This window comes from Elephantulus edwardii, unplaced genomic scaffold (genome assembly GCF_000299155.1).
Source record: "Elephantulus edwardii isolate Elephantulus edwardi_28Jun2011 unplaced genomic scaffold, EleEdw1.0 scaffold00132, whole genome shotgun sequence".
In the NCBI taxonomy this organism is placed as follows: Eukaryota; Metazoa; Chordata; class Mammalia; order Macroscelidea; family Macroscelididae; genus Elephantulus; species Elephantulus edwardii.
Window position 1 is genome coordinate 1,260,545 of NW_006399882.1, and position 18,893 is coordinate 1,279,437.

General features: G+C 40.6%; 1 protein-coding gene across 1 annotated transcript; it reads left to right on the forward strand.

The window, feature by feature from the left end:
* The first annotated feature begins 1,343 nt into the window (after positions 1-1,343).
* Positions 1,344-18,116, forward strand: LOC102863535 (chromosome unknown open reading frame, human C3orf14). The gene is made up of 4 exons (XM_006893863.1): positions 1,344-1,396; positions 2,785-2,908; positions 14,794-14,868; positions 17,982-18,116. Exons 1-4 carry the CDS (start codon positions 1,344-1,346, stop codon positions 18,114-18,116), a joined length of 387 nt encoding a protein of 128 aa, XP_006893925.1.
* The last annotated feature ends 777 nt before the right edge of the window (positions 18,117-18,893 follow it).

Below are 18,893 nucleotides of genomic sequence, written 5' to 3' on the forward strand. Positions count from 1 at the left end.
TGGACCCCTTGTTTTTAGGGACCCTTCACCGAAGAGTCCTGAGCCAGGCTTGGTGAGTTAAGTCCGGTCCTGGCGGAGTTCTGGGCTCCCAGTGTCTGTGGCGGCCAGGTGCCCGCAGGGCGGGAAGGAAGGATGTTATTTCAGGGTAAGAGTTGGGGTAGTGAAGGAAGTTCACCTTCCGATTCTTAAGCCAGAGGTCGGAGGTCGCTGAAATCCGACACAGACTCTACGGACCTGGATTCAATGGGCAGAATTTGTTTTGAAGCTCATCTGAAGTGTCGGTGGCATGGCAACAGGGGAGAAAAGTTATCATGACTTAGTTTCCTGAATTTCCCTGACGTTTAGTTACCTCCCTGTAAAAGGAAGGCAGCGAGTATTGGCTGGCGTGGATCTTAGCTGCAAATACATGCAAATACCTTAGCCTGGCAGTTGCTGTCCACGGTGCTGAATAAATGTGTCAGTGCTGGACGATCACATAGTGAGGACAGTTGTATTTAATTTTCATGTTTAGGAAAACGAGTGCGTAATATCAGAAAAGGCTCTTCATTCTGGGTAGGAACTTCACTCTCTCCTGGCTGTTTTTTCCATTTAGGGAAGGCTTCTTTAGCAAGTTCAAGGCTGTGAAAGCTTGCCCATTTCCATGTATAAATGAATCAAGCCCTTCAGCCATGGTGAACTTGCTCATATTATTGAGGTCTCAGAGAAAAGGGAATTTACTAAAATCCTCAAATGAAAGTGTTGCACAGCTAACGCAAAGTGAAGCGACTAATTGTGCTTTTCCCTAGTTTTAACTTGAAAATACGTTCCTCTTTGCAAGGGAGATGGTAGAACTGGGCAGTCTTCCAAAAAAGGGAAGACCATGAATTTCCAGTTGGTTCTCTTACTTGTTTGCCTTTCTGGCTATTTGTGTGTGCACATGCATAAGGGATGGCTTTCTTATGTTGAATTTTACGAGTAGATATTTTTTCCCCATTTCTGTTGATGCAATAAAGTGTTTACTAGTCGTAGTACCAGCTGCTTGTTTGTTTTGAATTCTGATTAAGGTTAAAGTGTAGAAAAAGGAGGAAATGTGAAATATGTTGAATTTACCTAATTCATAGTGTTCTGGAATGCATCTGGCTTACATAAATTTGTTGTGAATACAGATTTGTTGTGAATACAAATGTTTCACAATGCTTTATGTATCAGTACATCATTTTTAAGTTTTATTTTATCTTCAAAGAACCAGTGGATTGAGGTACTGAACCTATCAGATGTTGCAAAACTGAGTAAGGACATATGGTGAAAGTAACTTTAAATTTTTTATTATTTAGCAGAAAGTTTTAACTCCACTTTCATTAAAAATGGCCTCCTTGTTTGCTCAAGAAGTTCGCCTTTCCAAAAGACATGAAGAAATGTAAGTTCTTGCTTTTGCTTTCTTTTCATGATCATCTAACTATATGAATGATACTAGTTTTCTGGGTGAAGCACTGTGCACACAGGAAAATGTAAAAAAATCCTAGTTTTAATTTTTTTCTGACACTTCAGTTGATCCATTTTGTCCTCTGGGGATGTGACTGTATCTTCAAAATAAATATTTGAAACTGTGATTGTCGTACCTCTTACTTTTTATTCAAATTAAGATTCCTCATTAATACTTATGGATTGCTCTAAGTATGTTGGGCAGAGAGCTTGCTTCATAGATGTGTGGCCTGTCCTGTTACAGGCTCCCTGCTTAGAAGGACCAATACTTGGCTTAGTGCTCAACTGCCACATCTTTAGTTTTTGATCAAGGATATGTGAATGGCCTTTCTCCAAATTTTCAGTTTGCATTGGGGTCTGCGATTAATGAAGCCAGTCTTGTTAAGTTTAATAACACTTTCTGTCTCTACGTGGGTCCTCATGTTTCCTTTTTCTTTATTTAATTACTAGGTCCCCTTCCTTGACCTTCCAGAATGTTTAGTTCTACCTTTAAAAACAGTCATATGAGACGTGGTGTTTCTCAAGAGCCTCCATGTTTGTGTTAGACTGTTAAAAGGCTACATAGACTACATAAAATAATTTTATCATGTGACCTTTTTTTAAATGAATCCTTTAAGCAGGACCAAAATTTTTTAGAATATTTGAACTATGAGAAACATTTAAAATAACAAATTAATTTGACAATGACCTATGATATGTTTTACATCTTTTCTCAATTACTGTTTTACCTTGTTGTGAGTCTGCATACATGCACACAGTCCCTCTCTCATATCGCTAACCATCATCTTTCTCTTGGAAAAAGAAGAAAAATATTTTTATTGCTTCTTCAAACATATGGAAGTTTAGCACAATTCTAAATGTGTAACATGAGATTCAGGGGTACTGAAGTGTTAAGCAGAAGGTTTCGTATAGCAGTATAGCAAGTTATATCAATGTATATGTGTGGGGAGGTATATATAAGTATGTGTACAAAGGGATATGTATTACAGTTTGCATTTTCACCAAAAGTTAAAGCATATCTTCAACACTCTATAAACTCATTTCAGAAGACCAGAGAGGCTAAAAAAAATAGAAGCCTGTACTTATAGTATATATAAAGAATATGCAAATGAAAATAAAAATAATTTTACCCACATTGACTTAAGACTTACTGAACCTAGTCCATCTGAGTTTTTAACTGTCTTTTTAATTGATACAGTAATTTGCTTTATAAAGAAATTGAACTTTCAATTTTCAACTAAGGTACAATTAAGAAATTACCTTTTTTTTTTTTTTTATGGAGATGGAAATGTTTCTTTTTAACCTTGTTCTTGTTTTCCCTAGAGTATCACAAAGATTAACGTTACTTCAACAAATGGCGAATAAATTTGAAGAGCAAAACAAAGTAAAGGCATCTCAGATTCAAGCAGCCAAGGCTGCTTACAAAAGGAACCTTAGTCTATTAAATGTAAGTTTTCATGAGTTTGGTGTAGAGATTTGCCCAGCTTTCCAAAACATAAATTTCATAATTGTGATTTACATAATATTTTTTTCTTAAGTAATACAGTTAATGAAACAATATTTTTTTTAAGACTCATACTAGCTGGATGAATAACATAGAGATTTTTATTTGTGATATTAGGGGCTGGGGAGAGTCTACTAAGTTAAATGGTTTTAATTAACCAGAAACTCAATGGTTCCAGAAGGGATTTTAAAGTCTCCTTATGAAAGAATTAAGAAAGAGAATATGCTTATTTTTCCATCTTTTATTTGATGAATAGTCCTAAAAGAGCATGGCACTCTGGTGGCTTAGTGGTAAGGAATTACGCTGTCGATGCAGAGGTGTATGGTTCAAAAACCCCAGCTGCTCCAAGGGAGAGAAATGGTCATTCTCTTTCTATATGATTTACTACCTCTGAAAACCCACTGGATGATCTGCTATGGGTCAGTTCCAACTAGATGGTGTACAACAACTCTTAACTATTTAGCATTATAAAAATAAAGGCAGCATACTTTGCCCTTCAAAGGCCACAGTCAACACAGATAATTCAAATCTAAGACAGCGCATTTCCCAAATCCCTTTTGATGATGATGGAATAAGTGGTCAAAGTGTATGATCGTGTGGGGCTTTCTCATTTGGCCAGTATGCCCATTTGGAGTAGAATCATATGTGTAACATTTTTGGCTGCTTGCTATACTTTGCTTCCAGAATTGTATGGCTTCATCCATAATTAAAACCCTAAAGTTTGCTTCCATTCAAGCTTCCAAGAGATCCTAAGACTAAAACATTTGGTAGGAAGACTATATTATTTAAGTTATAAAGCGGTGTTTTCAGTTTTTTATTGTTAAATATTTTCATCGATAGGCATAATATAGTTATCTTCTCTCCTCACTCAAGAATAAAGGGAGAGGAAAATTCAGCAATCTTCTCAGCTTCTGGCAGTTTGATCCACAGTAATTTAAGTCACAGCCATAGTGCTACCAAAGCATTCTATATTGCCATATGTCTTACTTGCCCAATGGTGTTCATGATATTTATTTTTAAATGGAAATATATAGGGTAACTTGGAATTTGCCATGAAAAGTCAGAAAAACTAAATTAGAAAGCTTGATTGCTAGCTATCTGTGGCCAATGGTACTTGGCTCCCTTTTAATTAGCAAATATTTGATAAATGCCAGAAGGTCCTTACTGTTGAGCTAGCTCTGGGTAGGAAGTAGGGAGAACAAAGTAAGTTTAAATCAGCATCTTTCTATCTAGAAGCTTACTGGCTTAGTTCACAACTTAATATGACAAAATATGAGACTTTATGTGATCAAATGTTAAATAACATGGAATAGACTCAGTGCCCTAGGAACAAAAAGAAAAAGTTCTTTGAAGGCTAATGTATTCCGAGAGACCTCAGGGTCCAGACTTGAGCTGTCCTTGAATAGTCAGAAAGTAAGGCAGATATTCCATTGGATTCTTTCAAGATAGTCAAGACCAGAACAATGAGTGGTCTTGTTAATATCCATGGGACAATGGTAACTGAATTGAAACTTCACAGGGACAATTTTTAGAAATGTATTGTGGTGCCAGGCTAAGAAGCTGAGCCTCAGTATGTAGGAAGAGAGTCCTAACAATGCTGGAGGGAGCTCTGGTGGCATAGTCTGTATGGAGTTGCCCTGCTACACCAGAGGCAGCACCTCTCTCTCTGACAGTTCAAATCCACCAGAGACTCTTAAGGAAGAAAGACTGACATTCTCCTCCTGTGCAAGATATAGCCTCTGAAAACCCCCTGAAGGGTCAGCTGTGAGTTAGTTCCAGCTCAATGACAGTGAGTTGTGTTTGGTAAAGAATGAAAAAACAAAAACAAAGTCATTTATAAGAAATATATATATAAAGAAATATATCAGTTGTGTATGTGTGTGCATATACACACATGCATATTTTTAATATATATATATATATATGCATATTTTTATTATACACACACACATTTGAGAAGGAGAGACAATCTCCTCCCCTGTGATTTGATGTCTCTGAAAACCCCCTGGAGGGTCAGCTATGGGTCGGTTCCCACTCAATGGTACAACAATATATATTTATAATTAAAGAACATTCATTGGCAATTTAAATGGTAGATTCAAATGTAGAGAAGCATATTAAGAAAGGTGGCTAAGATATCATTGTCATATCCAGAGGGAAGATAATGAACCTGGTTTCATAGTTATGAGACATTTCAATGTAGAATAGAATGTTTTCCCTGATTATCAAAGTTATATTTTTTCCTTGTAAGAAATTTGATTGAAAGTAGGGTTGGCATCCACTTCCTAAACAACATGCCTCTGAAAACTCTATGAACTTTGATAAATGTCGATAGTTGTAGAGGAGCTTCAGGCCTTTTGTTCATAGGGTCGCTATGAGTCATGCTCGACTTAAAGACAATCAACAACAACAAGAAGAAATTTGAAGAGTAAAGATGTCTCAATAACACATTTTTTTATCTCCCCTCCCATCTAAAAATATGACATATTTCTGTTGATGATTTTAAATAAATGTTAATTGAGCACCTACTATGTGCTGTGCAAAGTGCTTGCTTCACCTCACCAGTCTTTTTTTAAATCCTTCAAAAATTAATATGTATATGCTATTTTTATCTTAATTTTTCATTACATTTTAAAAATAATTTTGAAGAGACACAACACCAGTGAACAACAAAACCCTATGAATCAAGTTCCACTCTGCATGGAGATGCTGAGTCAGAATCCACTTTTGTGGAACTTAACACTCATCACCACCAGTGTAAAAGGAATTTCATCAGCACATGGTTTTGGAATACCAAATTGGTAGATTTTTTGAAATATAGAGATTATATTGGATTAGATTAGGGTCAATCTAATATAAAAATTTTGATTCCGTTTTAGTGATACTTATAGAAGATTCTCATCTAAACCCTTCTCACTCCCATACCCCAACCTCATCTCTTCTAAGTATTCTTATTAGAATCTTAGAATTTTAAATATTTTTAATTTAGATTTGGGTGAGTCTATAGAGCAAATCAAATCATATGCATTTTACATCGTGTCATTTATTTCAAGCGCCACAGTGTTGCAGCACTCTTCCTGCTTCCTCCCTGTGTTTCCCCGATCCTTCTTCCCCGTCCCTTTGTGTCTCTGACCTTTGTCCCTGTCGAAATGCTGCCCTTCTGACTTTGAATGGCTGACTGTCTTAAGTAGTTAGTGCCTTTGATTTGTGTTGGCATAAACAGTATTGACTAGAGTATGGCCTTTGAAAAGAACAAATCTGTCTTGTAAGAAGTGCAACAAGGGTGCTCCTTGGAGGCAAGGAGGGTGAAACTTCATCTCGCGTATTTGGGCATGTTGTCAGCAGGGGTCAGTCCTTGGGAAAAGACAGTGGTGCTTGGAAAAGCAGAGGGTCAGCGAAAGAGAGAATGACAGTCATTTGATAAAGTGACTGCAATGATGGGCGTACATCGTGAGGACAAGGTTTTGATCTGTAGTTCATGGGGTCACTGAGTTGGAGTCAATTCAGCAGCACCTAACCACCACCTCCCATGTTAATTATTCATCTTATAGACCATCTGTTGTTTGGCTAAAGGTTGGGCCATGAGAGTGAGTTCATTTCATCTGTTATTTATCTCAAGTTTGGGCCATGGGGATGAGTTCAGTTCCAGGCTTGAAGGGTGGCTGAGGACCACAGCTTTGGAGGTTCTTTTTGTTTCTATCTGATCCATGAAACTGATCTCTTTTGAGTTTTATTTCATGTATGTCTCCACTCTATCCAAAATTTCACTCCATCTCCATACTCTCCTCTTCTGTGATCACTTTCAAAATGATCAGTCATGATAGCCCAGCATCATTTAGTTCTGAGCTCAGCACCATGGATACTGAGGCTTGATTGGTTCATTAGGCCTTTGGACTAATGTGTTCCATTTGTCTCAGATTTTCTTCACTCTTCTTTGCTCCAGATTTGGGAAGACCAATAGTTGCATCTTAGATGGCTGCTCACAAACATTAGCACCCAGGCAATGCTCAACATTTTCTTTGTGGGCTGTGTTGTGCCAGTTGATGTCCCAGTGACGTTCCTCAGACTGTGATCCTGATCTCCTAGGCCCAGGGACTGATTTTCTGAAGGCCTTTGGTTTTGTTTAAACAGTTTTCATCATTTTGGTCCCTTTTGTGCTCTCCTATATCTGTGGGTGGTAGTGATAGGCGTTGCAGTGCCAACCCAAGGGCAGGTGCTCACGTCCACATCATGGGAGAAAGATGGGCACTTTCCTCCCTTGCGATTTGTAGCCTCTGAAAACCTGCTAGAAGGTCAGCCATGAACTGGCTGTGACTTGACAGCATATAACAACAAGAACATAACTACACGGAGCTCTGGTGACATGACCCGGGAGGCGATTCTCTGCTGATTCAAATCCACCAGCAGCTCTTCTGGAGAATAAGGAGCCATCTCTTCCTGTCTGATTTAGAGCCGCTGAAAACCCACTGGAGGGTCAACTAGGAGTCAGTTCCAACTTGACCACAGTGAGAGAGGTGAGGGTAAATATCCAAGGAGAAATATCTACTGTTCTGCCTTTGTCTATACATGTGAGTGAAGTCCCTGTTCAGTGTGTGTGTCTAGCTATATAGGCTTCAAGGCTACTCTTAGTAGTCTCATTGCTGGATTGTGTATGGAGTAGTATTTACCTCTGTTGCCTTTCCATGTGCTCCTGCCAACCTTCCTTTGCCCCGATTATTTTGTGCTGACGACTTCTTTATTGTATATCGTCTGTTGTTTTCCTCGTCACTCATGTTCATATTTGTGTACACCAGGAAATTACCCTCCTTTCCACTTTTACCCCTGGCAAGTTTCAAAGAATGCTTTTGTTTATAAAACTTTTCTTGACTTTTTACAACAGTGATCTCATATAATATTTATTCTTTAGTGGTTAATGAATTTCAATAATGCACAGTTTTCCGGGTCCATCCACATTATGAGGTTATTTTGCAGATTCATCGTTAATTGTTTAATGTTGTGTAAGTGTTCTATTGTGCGTATATACATTATCCATTTGTTCATTTATCCACTGATGGGCTTTTAGGTGGTTTCCGTATTTTTGCTGTCATAAACAGTGCTGTGAGGAGCATGGGTGAGCATATATCTGTTTGTGTCACTACTTTTATTTCTGTACAATATCTGCCTGGTAATGGAGTTGCTAGATCATATGTTATTTCTGTTCTTAACTTTTGAAGGAAGTGGCACAGTGGTTGTACCATTTTACAGTCCCACCAGCAGTATATCGGGGTTTCAGCCTCTCCACACCCTCACCAGTAGTTGTTGTTTCCTGGGTTTTTATTTTAACTTTGTAATGAATGCTAGGGTGAAATGATACTATCTTTACAGCGCACTCTATAAAGATAGTAGCAACATAAGGATGAGTTCTATCACCATTGATGATTTTACCATATTTAGATGTTCTGACCAATAAACTGTATAAAGAAATGCACTCTAGATGTTGGAAAGAAAAAGATAAGCTAGCAATACTTTTCTTCCCTGTAATGACATAATTCTGTAGCTGAGGAAAGCCAAGAAGTTGTAAGATAATTGTTAGGTGCTGTCGGGTGACTCGTAGTGACTCTATGAGCAGCAGACCTGAATGTTTTCCCATCCTGCTCCACCCGCATCCTCTCCGAGACTTTTGAGCCCACTGCAGCGGTCACTGTGACCATCCATCTTCTTGAGGGGCTTTCTCTCCTTCACTGACCCTCCACATTGCCAAGCATGATGCCCCTCTCCAAGGAATAGCCTCTCCTAGTAACATGTCCACAGTGTGAGAGGCGGAGCTTCTCCATCCTTGCCTCCACAGAGCACTCTGGCTGCACCTTTTCCAAGACACACCTGTTCATTCTTTTGGCCGTCCATGGACTCTTCAGTACTTTACTCCAGTAGAAATTTTAAGACTAGTATATGAGAAGTTGAATAACATTTATAGATAAAAGTTACCCACACAGTAGCAGTCCTCTGCATATAGCTGGAAAATATACGAGATCACCTTCATATTAGCATTCAATTAGTAAAGACTTAAAAATACACTTGTGTGGTAGCTCAGTGGTAACATGTGTACTGCCAATCCATAGGCATGTGGTTTGAATCCACTAGCCACTCTGAAGAAGAGAAATGGACAGTCTCCTTCCGTGGGATTTACTGAGTTGGTTCAAACTCAGAAGTGATTGTGAGTATATGTAGAATGGGGCACAGTATGATTCTGTTGTATGTACAGTGGCCAGGAGTTGAAATTAACTGCAGTCAATAATAAATACATGAATACGAGTAATGAGAAATTAACTTCACAGAAATTTCCCTATGTTGTTGTGCTTGTGTGCTATAGAGTTGGAATAAACGCATAGCTGACCCTCTGGTAGGTTTTCAGAAGCAGTTAATCACATGGGAGGAGACTGTCCATTCTTCTCCTGCAGAGCACGTGGTGGCCTTCGGGAATGCAGCACAGCTTCTTGTCACGGTCACCAGAACTCCCTAAAATAGTCATTACAAATCCTGAACAACGATGGATTTTTAAAGTATAGGCAGAATGACTGTTCCCTGTTAAAATAAACAAAAACTTATCTACCTTTTAGAAAAATAAGCATAATTGGTATAGAGTTGGGAGAGCAAAAGAAGATTTTATTTCTAGAAATATTTTTGTGATGTAAACTCTTCTCTCTCCTAAATTTAGCTTTTCCCAGAAAGACAGTTTGGAACTAACTAACATAACTTCACGAGGAAGATGGGAATATACTGTAAGAAGGACTGGAAAAGAGGGTCAGCGAAAGAAGGGAAGGCCCTCAGAGAGATGGACTGACCCAGTGACTGCAGCAGTGGGCTGAGTGTAGCAGAGATGATGAGGATGGCACTGGACAGGACAGTCTGAAGACTGTTGTCTCAGGGTCACTGTGAGTTGTAGGCAACAGCACCTACCTCCCTCACCACCAGGGGAAGCTCTGGTGGCGTAGCCTATGGAGAGTTGAGCTTCTCACCCATAGGCCACAATTCTCCGAAAGTCTCAATTCACCACTAGAGAAAGATGGGCCATCTCCTCACATGCGACTTACAGGCTCAGAAAACCCACTGAAGGGCCATGTGTGAGTTGGTTCTGACTTTACAGCAATGAGCAAGTGAGTGAGTGGCAGATTTACAAAACGAAGTCTAGCCAGGAAGTCTAGTTTCTCTCGTCTCTCTTCCCTTGTCACCACCTCCTATGGTTATGATTGTTGCTGTGTGCCTTTGGATCTGAGCAGACTCACAGCTGACCCTCCAGCAGGTTTTCGGAGGCAGTAAATCACACTCGAAGGACATTGCCCATATTTTTCCCATGGAGCAGCTGGTGGATTTGAACCCTGTGCCTTTGGGATTGTAGTACAGCTTCTTGGCAGTAGGCCACCAGAGTTTCCCACCTATTGTTTTTGTGTACCATAAAGTTGGAACCGACCCATAGCTGACCCTCTCGTGGGTTTTCAGAGGCAGTCAGTTGCATGGGAGGAGATTGTCCATCCTCCCACAGGGCAGCTGGTGGCCTTGAACTATGTGCCTTCAAGATTGTAGGCCACCAGAATTCCCTACCTCATACTAGGTAACCTTTTTTTTATTTTTTAAAGTTTTGGATCTGTACTCTGGAAATTTTGATACATTAACATTTCTTTTTTTTTTCTTTTTTTTAAGGAGGAGTGCTTATGATGCCTTTGAGCTGTAGCGCTGGAGAAGAGTGTTGAACATACCGTGGACTGCCAGGAGAGCAAACAGATCCGTCCTGGAGAGAGAGGGTGAAGTCAGGCTGCTTCCAGGAGGCAAGGACGCTGAGGCTCTGTCTCACATACTTTGGGCATGTGGCCAAGACCACTCCTTGGCAAAGGACATCGTGCTCTTAAGGGTGGAGGGACAGTGCAGGAGAGGATGACCTAGGATGAGATGGATTGACTCAGTGACTGGAGAAATGGGATTAGATCTGTCAGCATCGATGAGATTGGCTCAGGATAGAGCAGGGTTCAGAGCTAATGTTCATAGGGGTCACGCTGAGTCACGGGCTACTCGACAGCACATAACAACAACAACAACTATATGTCTGTACTTCACTTGATACTTTGATGTTTAAAAATTGCAAGGGACATTGACCTTACTTACCTTCATACAAGTTTATGATCTAAAGAAAGGGTTTTATATAGAATTTTTGGAAAATAATTTAGTACAAGTGGCTGAAGTCATAGTATAGAGATTTTTCTTTCAGTTAGGCTAGGAAACTTTTTTTAAAATTTTATTATTTTTTTGTGTGTGTGGACTGTCAAATCGGATCTGACTGGTATAGGAGGAAACTGCCTTCTCCTGCAGAGCATCTGGTGGATTCGAACCACGTACCTCTGGGATTGTAGTGCAGTTTCTTGCCACTAGGCCACCAGAGCTCCCTTTAGGCTAGGAAATTTAACTTATTGCCATCAAGTCCAAACCAACTCAAAGACAATCCTGTAATGGGGGTGCAGAGGCTGTAAACTGAACAAGAGGAGATTGCCAGTCTTTCTCCTGAAGAGTAGCTGGTGGATTCAGGAGGCTGAATGGTAAGAAGCTGCGCTGCAATCCCAGAGAAACACAGTAAAATCTGCCTGCTGCTTTGCAGTCTCCTTCCATGCCATTTACTCAGGAGGGTCAGCTACAAGTCCGTTCTGACTCTGTGGCATAAAGCATCAATGACAACAGCAAATTTAGGTACATGTAATAAGTACTCTGGTAGCCTAGTGGGTAAGGAATTGAGCTGCCAACCCAAAGGCAGGTGGTTTGAATCCACCAGTTGCCTCACAGGACAATGATGGACAGACAGTCCCCTTCCATACAAGTTACAGCTTCTGCTGACCTGCTGATGGGTCATCTGTACGTTCCCATGTGACTTACAGTCTCTGAAAACCCACTTGGGTCAGCTATGAGTTGGTTTCGACTTGATGGTATTTAATAACAATCAGACTTACTCTTGGGAAGAACATATTTATAAAGTAGTGCTTTAAGAACACCGGTAGATCTCGTGTTTGATACTGATCAAAATAGAGCAAGATGTCTTTCTGTGAGCTAAAGTAACAAGTGTTTGTTTAAAGAGTGATACAGGTGTCGCTTTGGGAATGGAAACCCTTAAGTGGTGCAGATGGTTAAGCTAACTGAAAGGCTGGTGTTCAAACCCATCCAGAGACACCTTAGGAGACAACTTAGAAATCTGTTTCTGAAAGTTCACAGCCTTGAAAACCCTCTGGAGGACAGCTCTCTCTGCACACATGGATCTCCAAAGCCGACTCATCGGCAACTGGCAAGCAGAGCAAACTGAACAGAAAGACTAGATGAGGTTTCTGAAGGAACAATCTTAAGGAGCCTTAAGATTTTTTCAGTGGCAGAGCTTAGAAAAGAGTTAGATAGGGAGGATACAGCATAGGTGTTTGTTGTTGTTATGTGCTGTCAATTCACTTGTGACTCACACTGACCCTCTGTACAACATCTCTGAACCCTGGTCTATCTTGAGCCAATTTCATTGTCTCTGACACACCTACCCCCCTTTAGCCAGTCACTGAGTCAATCCATCTCATCCAGTGTCTTCATCTTCTACACAGTCCCACCACCCTTCCAAGCTTGATGTCCCTCTCCAAGGACTGGTCCTTCCTTGCAACATGCCCAAAATATGTCAGACAGAGCCTCAGAATCCTTGCCTCCAAGGAGCATCCTGGTTTCACCCTTTCTCGGACAGACCTTTTTGTTCTCTTAGCAGTCCATGGTATGCTCAATACTCTTTCTCAGCACCACAAGGATTAGAAATGTTTTCGTTAGATTGAGAAATAAGAACTATGAAAAAAGTTAACTATCTCTTTATAGTAATAGTTGAAGATAGAGAAAAGAAACCATATTGGAGGGAGAAAAGGTAAAAACATGGTGACACATGTCACAAATTCTAAGAAAGCCCACACTTAGGAGCGGGGAGAGAAGAGAGAAGCCAGCAAGAGAGAGGTAGGAGTCAGAGGTACGATATTTTAAAAATAAGAAAGTGAAGTTTCACTTAAACTCGGGACTAAGTTCTCAGGAAGGGTGATAATCCCCTGTGGAAATGCTGTCAGGTTCTAACTATGGCCTGCTCTCCCAGGCCACATCTCAGCTACTTCTGTCTGCTCTGTGTTTACAGATCTGCTCATCAAGAAGAGAGGCTTTCTGGTCTTCAGGGGGGAAGTGCTCATAATATTGTCCACAATGCTCATTGCCCCTTGAGCTGGCACTAACAGTAACTTTGTCACCATTTGTACCACAGTGGTATCCTAAGGGTTGCAATGATTCGGTTTGTGTTTTGCTTCTCAAAAGTAAAAGGTATTTTCCCTAGGACTTTGCCGTCAGAGAACAGTTTGGCGTCTGTATCATTTTTGGCATCAGCATCAAAAGGTTTCCAGCGTGTGCCTGCATTGTAAATGTCTGATAAGGGGTAGATGCAGTTTCATAGAGGGGCTTTGGATCCCTAAATTGATGATTTTCCCCTCCAAACCACCTTCTTTGAGACAGCAGGTGCATTAATGGTTGTGCAACTTTGGGGAGTCCCTTTAGGGAATTTCCTGTTTTTCCCTTTTCCATTTCACACCCATTCCTTGCTCCTGCCGCTACCATCTGCTACCTCTTTTCTCCTCTTCAGCACTGGCTTCTTCACACCCCACTCCCACGCCCCTTCTATCTCCCTCCGTCTGTCCAACAGGCCTGTAACTTAGATTGCTCCAGTGCTCATACGTGGATCCGAGAACTTTCTCTTTTCTAGCAACTCGCTGAGCTCAAAGGAGACAGACTTACACAGCCTTTAGCCAAGGTTCCCTGTGACCTTGTCAGACATCCTGAATAGATCCCTAGGTGATTTCAGAGAGCATTTTAGGAAACACAGGACACATTTTCAGTGTGCAAGGTAAGCTCGCTCTCGGGCTATGAGTTACCCTAGAGTTCTTATACCCATAAGAGAAAACACAGTGGCCTAGTGGCAAGAAGCTGTACTGCAACCCCAAAGGCGAGAGTTCGAATCCAGCAACTGCTGTACAGGAGAATGGGCAGTCTCCTCCCGTGTGATTTACTGCCTCTTAAAACCCACTGGAGGGTCACCTGTGGGTTAGTTCTGACTTGAAAATACACAACTACGAAGTTAAACTACACATTAAAGATCAGTGCCTATCTGATTGAATGTCATCAGTTAAGGATAAAATACCTAGCAATAAAACTTGCTGTTGAAATTACTTAGAAATCTACATTAACTATCTGGACAGCATAGTAGAAAGGTTCTTGTCAAAACCAAGTTCTCTCTTGATTTTTTTAAAATGTAGAAAATGTGCATCTTTAAAAATGAAATTTTGAATATATGTAATCTATGCCATTGACACACCATTGACCTAATCTGGAGTGACTAGAACTCTTTTAATGAAAACTTAACAGTGTATGAAGCTGAATATCTGACTGTTGTAGCATTGGAATATTTGACTATCCATTTGTATGACTGTGTTATTTTCTTCATTTTTTTTAAGATGTGATTTCAGAATTAAGTTAGTGCTCTATGCAGTTTTAGAGGAAACACTTTCTATATGAATTACTGGCATTTACTAACTAAAATGAAAAGAACTTACGCCACCACCAGCCTTGCACTTCGAAACCAGGATATCTGACCCATGATTGGGTCTCCAGGCCCAGTGTCCTCTCCTCAGTTGATACTATGTATCCAGAAAAGGAATAAAGTGAGAAACCTGGGCTAGAGGTATTGCTAGCACAGGTGTTATTGGTATGTGTTTATGTTAATATACAGTCTAGTTTTAAAGTGCTGGTTTCTATTACAGGATATTGAAGCAGCAGAAAAGTCTCTCCAAACCAGAAGTCAGTCACTCCCACAGCCTGAGATGGTTTCTCTTGAGGTGAGACTCCTTACACATGTCAAAAGACAAATTCTAACCAGTAAGCAAACTAAACCCATTGCTACTGAGTTGGGATCCTGTAGTGTCTGAGGTTGTGCATCTTAATAGGGGAAGACTGTCTCTTCCTGGCCAGTAGATTTGAACTGCTGACCTTTCTGCTACCAGGCCATTGTGTTAGGTGGTGTCGTCAGGTGCTCTTGAGTCAGTTGCAAGTCAGAGCAACCCCATGAGCAACTGACGGGAGCCTTGCGCTGTCCTGCACTTTCCTCACAATCTCTGCCATCTCAGGCACACTGTCCCCGTCATTGGGCCAGTCCGTTTTGTTGATGGGCTTCCTCTCTTTCGATGAACTTGTTTTCCCAGCACAATGTCTCTTTCTGAGAACTGACTCCTCTGATAACATGCCCAATGTATATAAATTTTATCATCCTTGCCTCTAAGGAGCACCCTCATTGTACTTCATCCAAGGCATATTTGTTTGTTCTTTTGGCAGCCCATGAGATATTCCATTCTCTGCCAACACCACAATTCAAAGGCATCAGTTCTTTTATCTTCCTTATTCATCTCCTAGCCAACATTTCACTTGCAACATAAAAAAAAAAAAAAAAAAGGAAAACACCATGGCTTGGATCAGGCACACCTTAGTCTTTACACTGGCATCCATACCCTCTGGCACTATAAATAGGTCACTGACTGCTGCTTCCATAAGTGTTAATTGTATGTCCAAGTAAAATTTAAACCATACACCAAAACCCAAATCTATTGCTGTTGAGAGGCTGTGAGCCTTTAGAGGGATTCTTCTCCATGAAGAGGGTAGGGTTTCTGAATAGCTGACCTTTCAGTTATCAACCCAACATGTAATGCACTGTGACACTTCTTATGTGCCATCGAGTTGACTATGACTCATAGTGAGCCTGTGCAACTAGGGCTCCTTAAATTGAACAATGATTGCAGGTAATTCCACTCAGTACACATGGGGTCACCGTGAGTCAGTTAATTTGATAGCATAAGATGATAACATGTATATCCCAGAAGCTGCTAGATTTGAACTACTGACTTTTCTGTTCAAGGAAGGATGTGACTGACTGACTGTTCTATACTCACAGTGTTGTGTTTTATGCATATTGGATAAATGATAACTTTTAAATTAAAGTGGAAATGTTATACAGATTCTATGTGTTTTTACCAGTTAGAAGCAGTTATCCTGTTAAACCAGAACACACAATATACACAAAATCTTAAGACAACAACACACCTACCCAGCACATTTTTCTGTAAGCTTTTATGACCTGTCACCAAAAATGTCACCAAAGCCATTTATGTGCATATTGGGGTGGCTTTTGATGGCTTTTATTTGCTCAGTTCAAGAATAGGGACAATGGTTGACAAAAATAATCCATGGTAGGTGTCTGTGACTAATGTGAACTTAATTACATATATAGAATAATGTTAATTTGTATTTTTAATGACCTTTCCCAAATGGAATTTTGCCTTTTCAAAATTAAAGGCTGAGAATTTGCACCTAAGTCTCTGTGTCCTATCAGGTGATAAGGCAATAATAATAATAAGGTAGTAAGAAATAGGTAATAATAATAATAATAATGTAATAAGAAAAGCTGAGAGACAACAACTTCATTACAGAGCTGTGCCTTGGCTGTGTCTTTTTGTTCAATTCTGCAGTGCCTGAGGCTGGCAAGCTCAGGGCCCACACAATAGGGGTTAATCCAGCCCTGAATGGCTGAGGAACTCCCAACCACAGGCCTCCGTGGGTATTTTTCTTAGCCAGCCTTGTCCCGCAGGATGACCTTTATTTAAGTCTCAGGCTGTGTCTCAGACCACATGCAAAGGTTGTATAGACATGCAGAATCCCTCAGCATTTTCCTCTCAGGAACTTGTCTGTTTGGATCCCCATCGTGCATGCTCCTCAGAGCGTCTAGTTCTTGAGTCAAGTTTCCCAACATGAGTGAGTGATGAGCTAATCAAAAATGCCCCGCGGTTGGCAGCTGGGTACTCTTAGGGCAGGAACTAGTGAAGCTCAGCTTCTACAGCCTAAAGTTGACTAGAAATTGCTAGTCAGGCCAATAAATCATCATCTCCATTTCCAAGGTGCTCATACCTAATATGATGAGATGGTGCGGACACAGTAAACTTGGGAGAACTGGACTCCAGAGTATGACCCTGTTCTGCCATGGCTCTAACGGTTCCCACCTTGAATAAGGAGCTATTTTCTACCAAATAGCTTTCTTCACTGAAAGCTTTCTACCTTCCACAGGTCTCAGTTTTCACAGTAATATATACTTTTACTATCTTTTTCCACACATGATTAGGGGGTCAGTTTATCTGAATCTAATAGTTACACGCTAGCCAAACATTAACTACGTCCTAGCATCATGCTTGGGAGGGCGGAGGGCCAGCGCAGGAGAGGAAGGCCCTGGATGCGATGGATTGACACAGTAACTGTGGTAATGGGGGGTAGGTGTGTCAGAGGCAGTGAGATTGGCTCCGGACAGGGCAGGGCTCAGAGCTACTGTGCATAGGGTCATTCTAAGTCACAGTTGACTTAAACAACAATGCCAGTAATATACTAAGTAGGTCAATTCCTTTTCTCATTCTGGTTGAAATATCTTTATGTTAAATTCTGAAAACATGTATTCATGTTTAACCATTTCATTATATATAATTGCAATATGGATAATCATTTGGCACAAGATTTGGGACACTAAAAAACACACACACACACACACAAAAAAACCCAACAACAAACCCAACCCATTTAATTACTTCATAGCCACAGATGCTATGACTGGCAATAATCACCAGGTTGACCACAAGAGGGCGTGTAAAATCACAGTAAAATTCCCCAATCTGTAATTCTGCCAGTTTCTGGTTTTACTGAGAAATTTGAAAATTATCACTAGTAAGTAGCCATTTTTTTCTAAAATCAGCATTCATTTGTGTAGAATTATATTCTATGTGTATATGTGTGTGCCTCTGTGTGTACATGTGTGTAGGTTTGCACACACATACACATTTAGTAAACATTTAAAGTATTATTAAAGGTCAACTTCAACTGGTTTGTTTTTTTACTTTTGGATGTTGTTTTTTTCCCCCAGACTCATTACTGGGAATCAGTAGAAGAATATATTCCCAACTGGGATCAGTTTCTTTTAGGAAAAGCACGATATCCTGTTGGTGTTGAAGAGCTAAATGGAGCAGAAAACAGCACTCAAAAAGCAGAACAGCAATAATGTCTTCATATTCTGTTTCAAGAACCTGTTTAGCAAAGCTTAATATAAAAGACTATGCATGTTCTTGTAGGAACTTTAGGGACCAGATACTTGTACACCGTTAGCGTTGAAGTACTGTCAATGAAAATGAAGAGAACCCAATGGAAAGTGTCAGACTGTCACAGAGAGTCATTACCAGGTGGAGTTTGTGAATCTGTGTTCTGCTAAATCCATGGAGCTCTGAAGAAGTGCTGCTGATACATAGACTGCTAATCAAATGAGAGTCCTGTGTGTCGCTTCAAAATTCATTTTATTATTCATCTAAAGTATGATTTGTGTACCATACATATAGTCAGAACCAACTCATAGCTGAGCCACAGATTTTCAGAGGCAGTTAATCACAGGGGAGGAGACCGCCCATCCTTCTCACAGAGCAACTGGTGGTCTCATACCACGTGCCTTCAGGATTGTAGCACAGCTTCTTGCCACTAGGCCACCTGCCCATCCTCCTCCCGCAGAGCAGGTGGAGGCCTTGAACCGCGTGCCTTTGGGATTGCAGCACTTCTTGCTACTAGGCCAAGCAGAGCTCCCTCTAAAATATACTAGTTGTCAATTCTCATTTTAACTTTTGGCACATGGCCAGAAGAGACTGGTCCTTGGAGAAGGACATCATGCTCAGAAGGGTGGAGGGACACAGCACAGAAGATGACTCAAGATGGACTGATACAGTGACTGGGGCAGTGGGAGTTGGTGTGTCTGCATTAGCGAGACTGGCTCAGGACACAACAGGGTTCAGAG

Excerpts from the sequence above, each read along its gene's own strand:
- LOC102863535 (XM_006893863.1), top strand. The coding sequence starts at position 1,344 with ATGGCCTCCTTGTTTGCTCAAGAAGTTCGCCTTTCCAAAAGACATGAA. Across the intron at positions 1,397-2,784 it reads TCCAAAAGACATGAAGAAAT|AGTATCACAAAGATTAACGT; the intron begins GTAAGTTCTTGC and ends TGTTTTCCCTAG. Across the intron at positions 14,869-17,981 it reads CTGAGATGGTTTCTCTTGAG|ACTCATTACTGGGAATCAGT; the intron begins GTGAGACTCCTT and ends TTTTTCCCCCAG.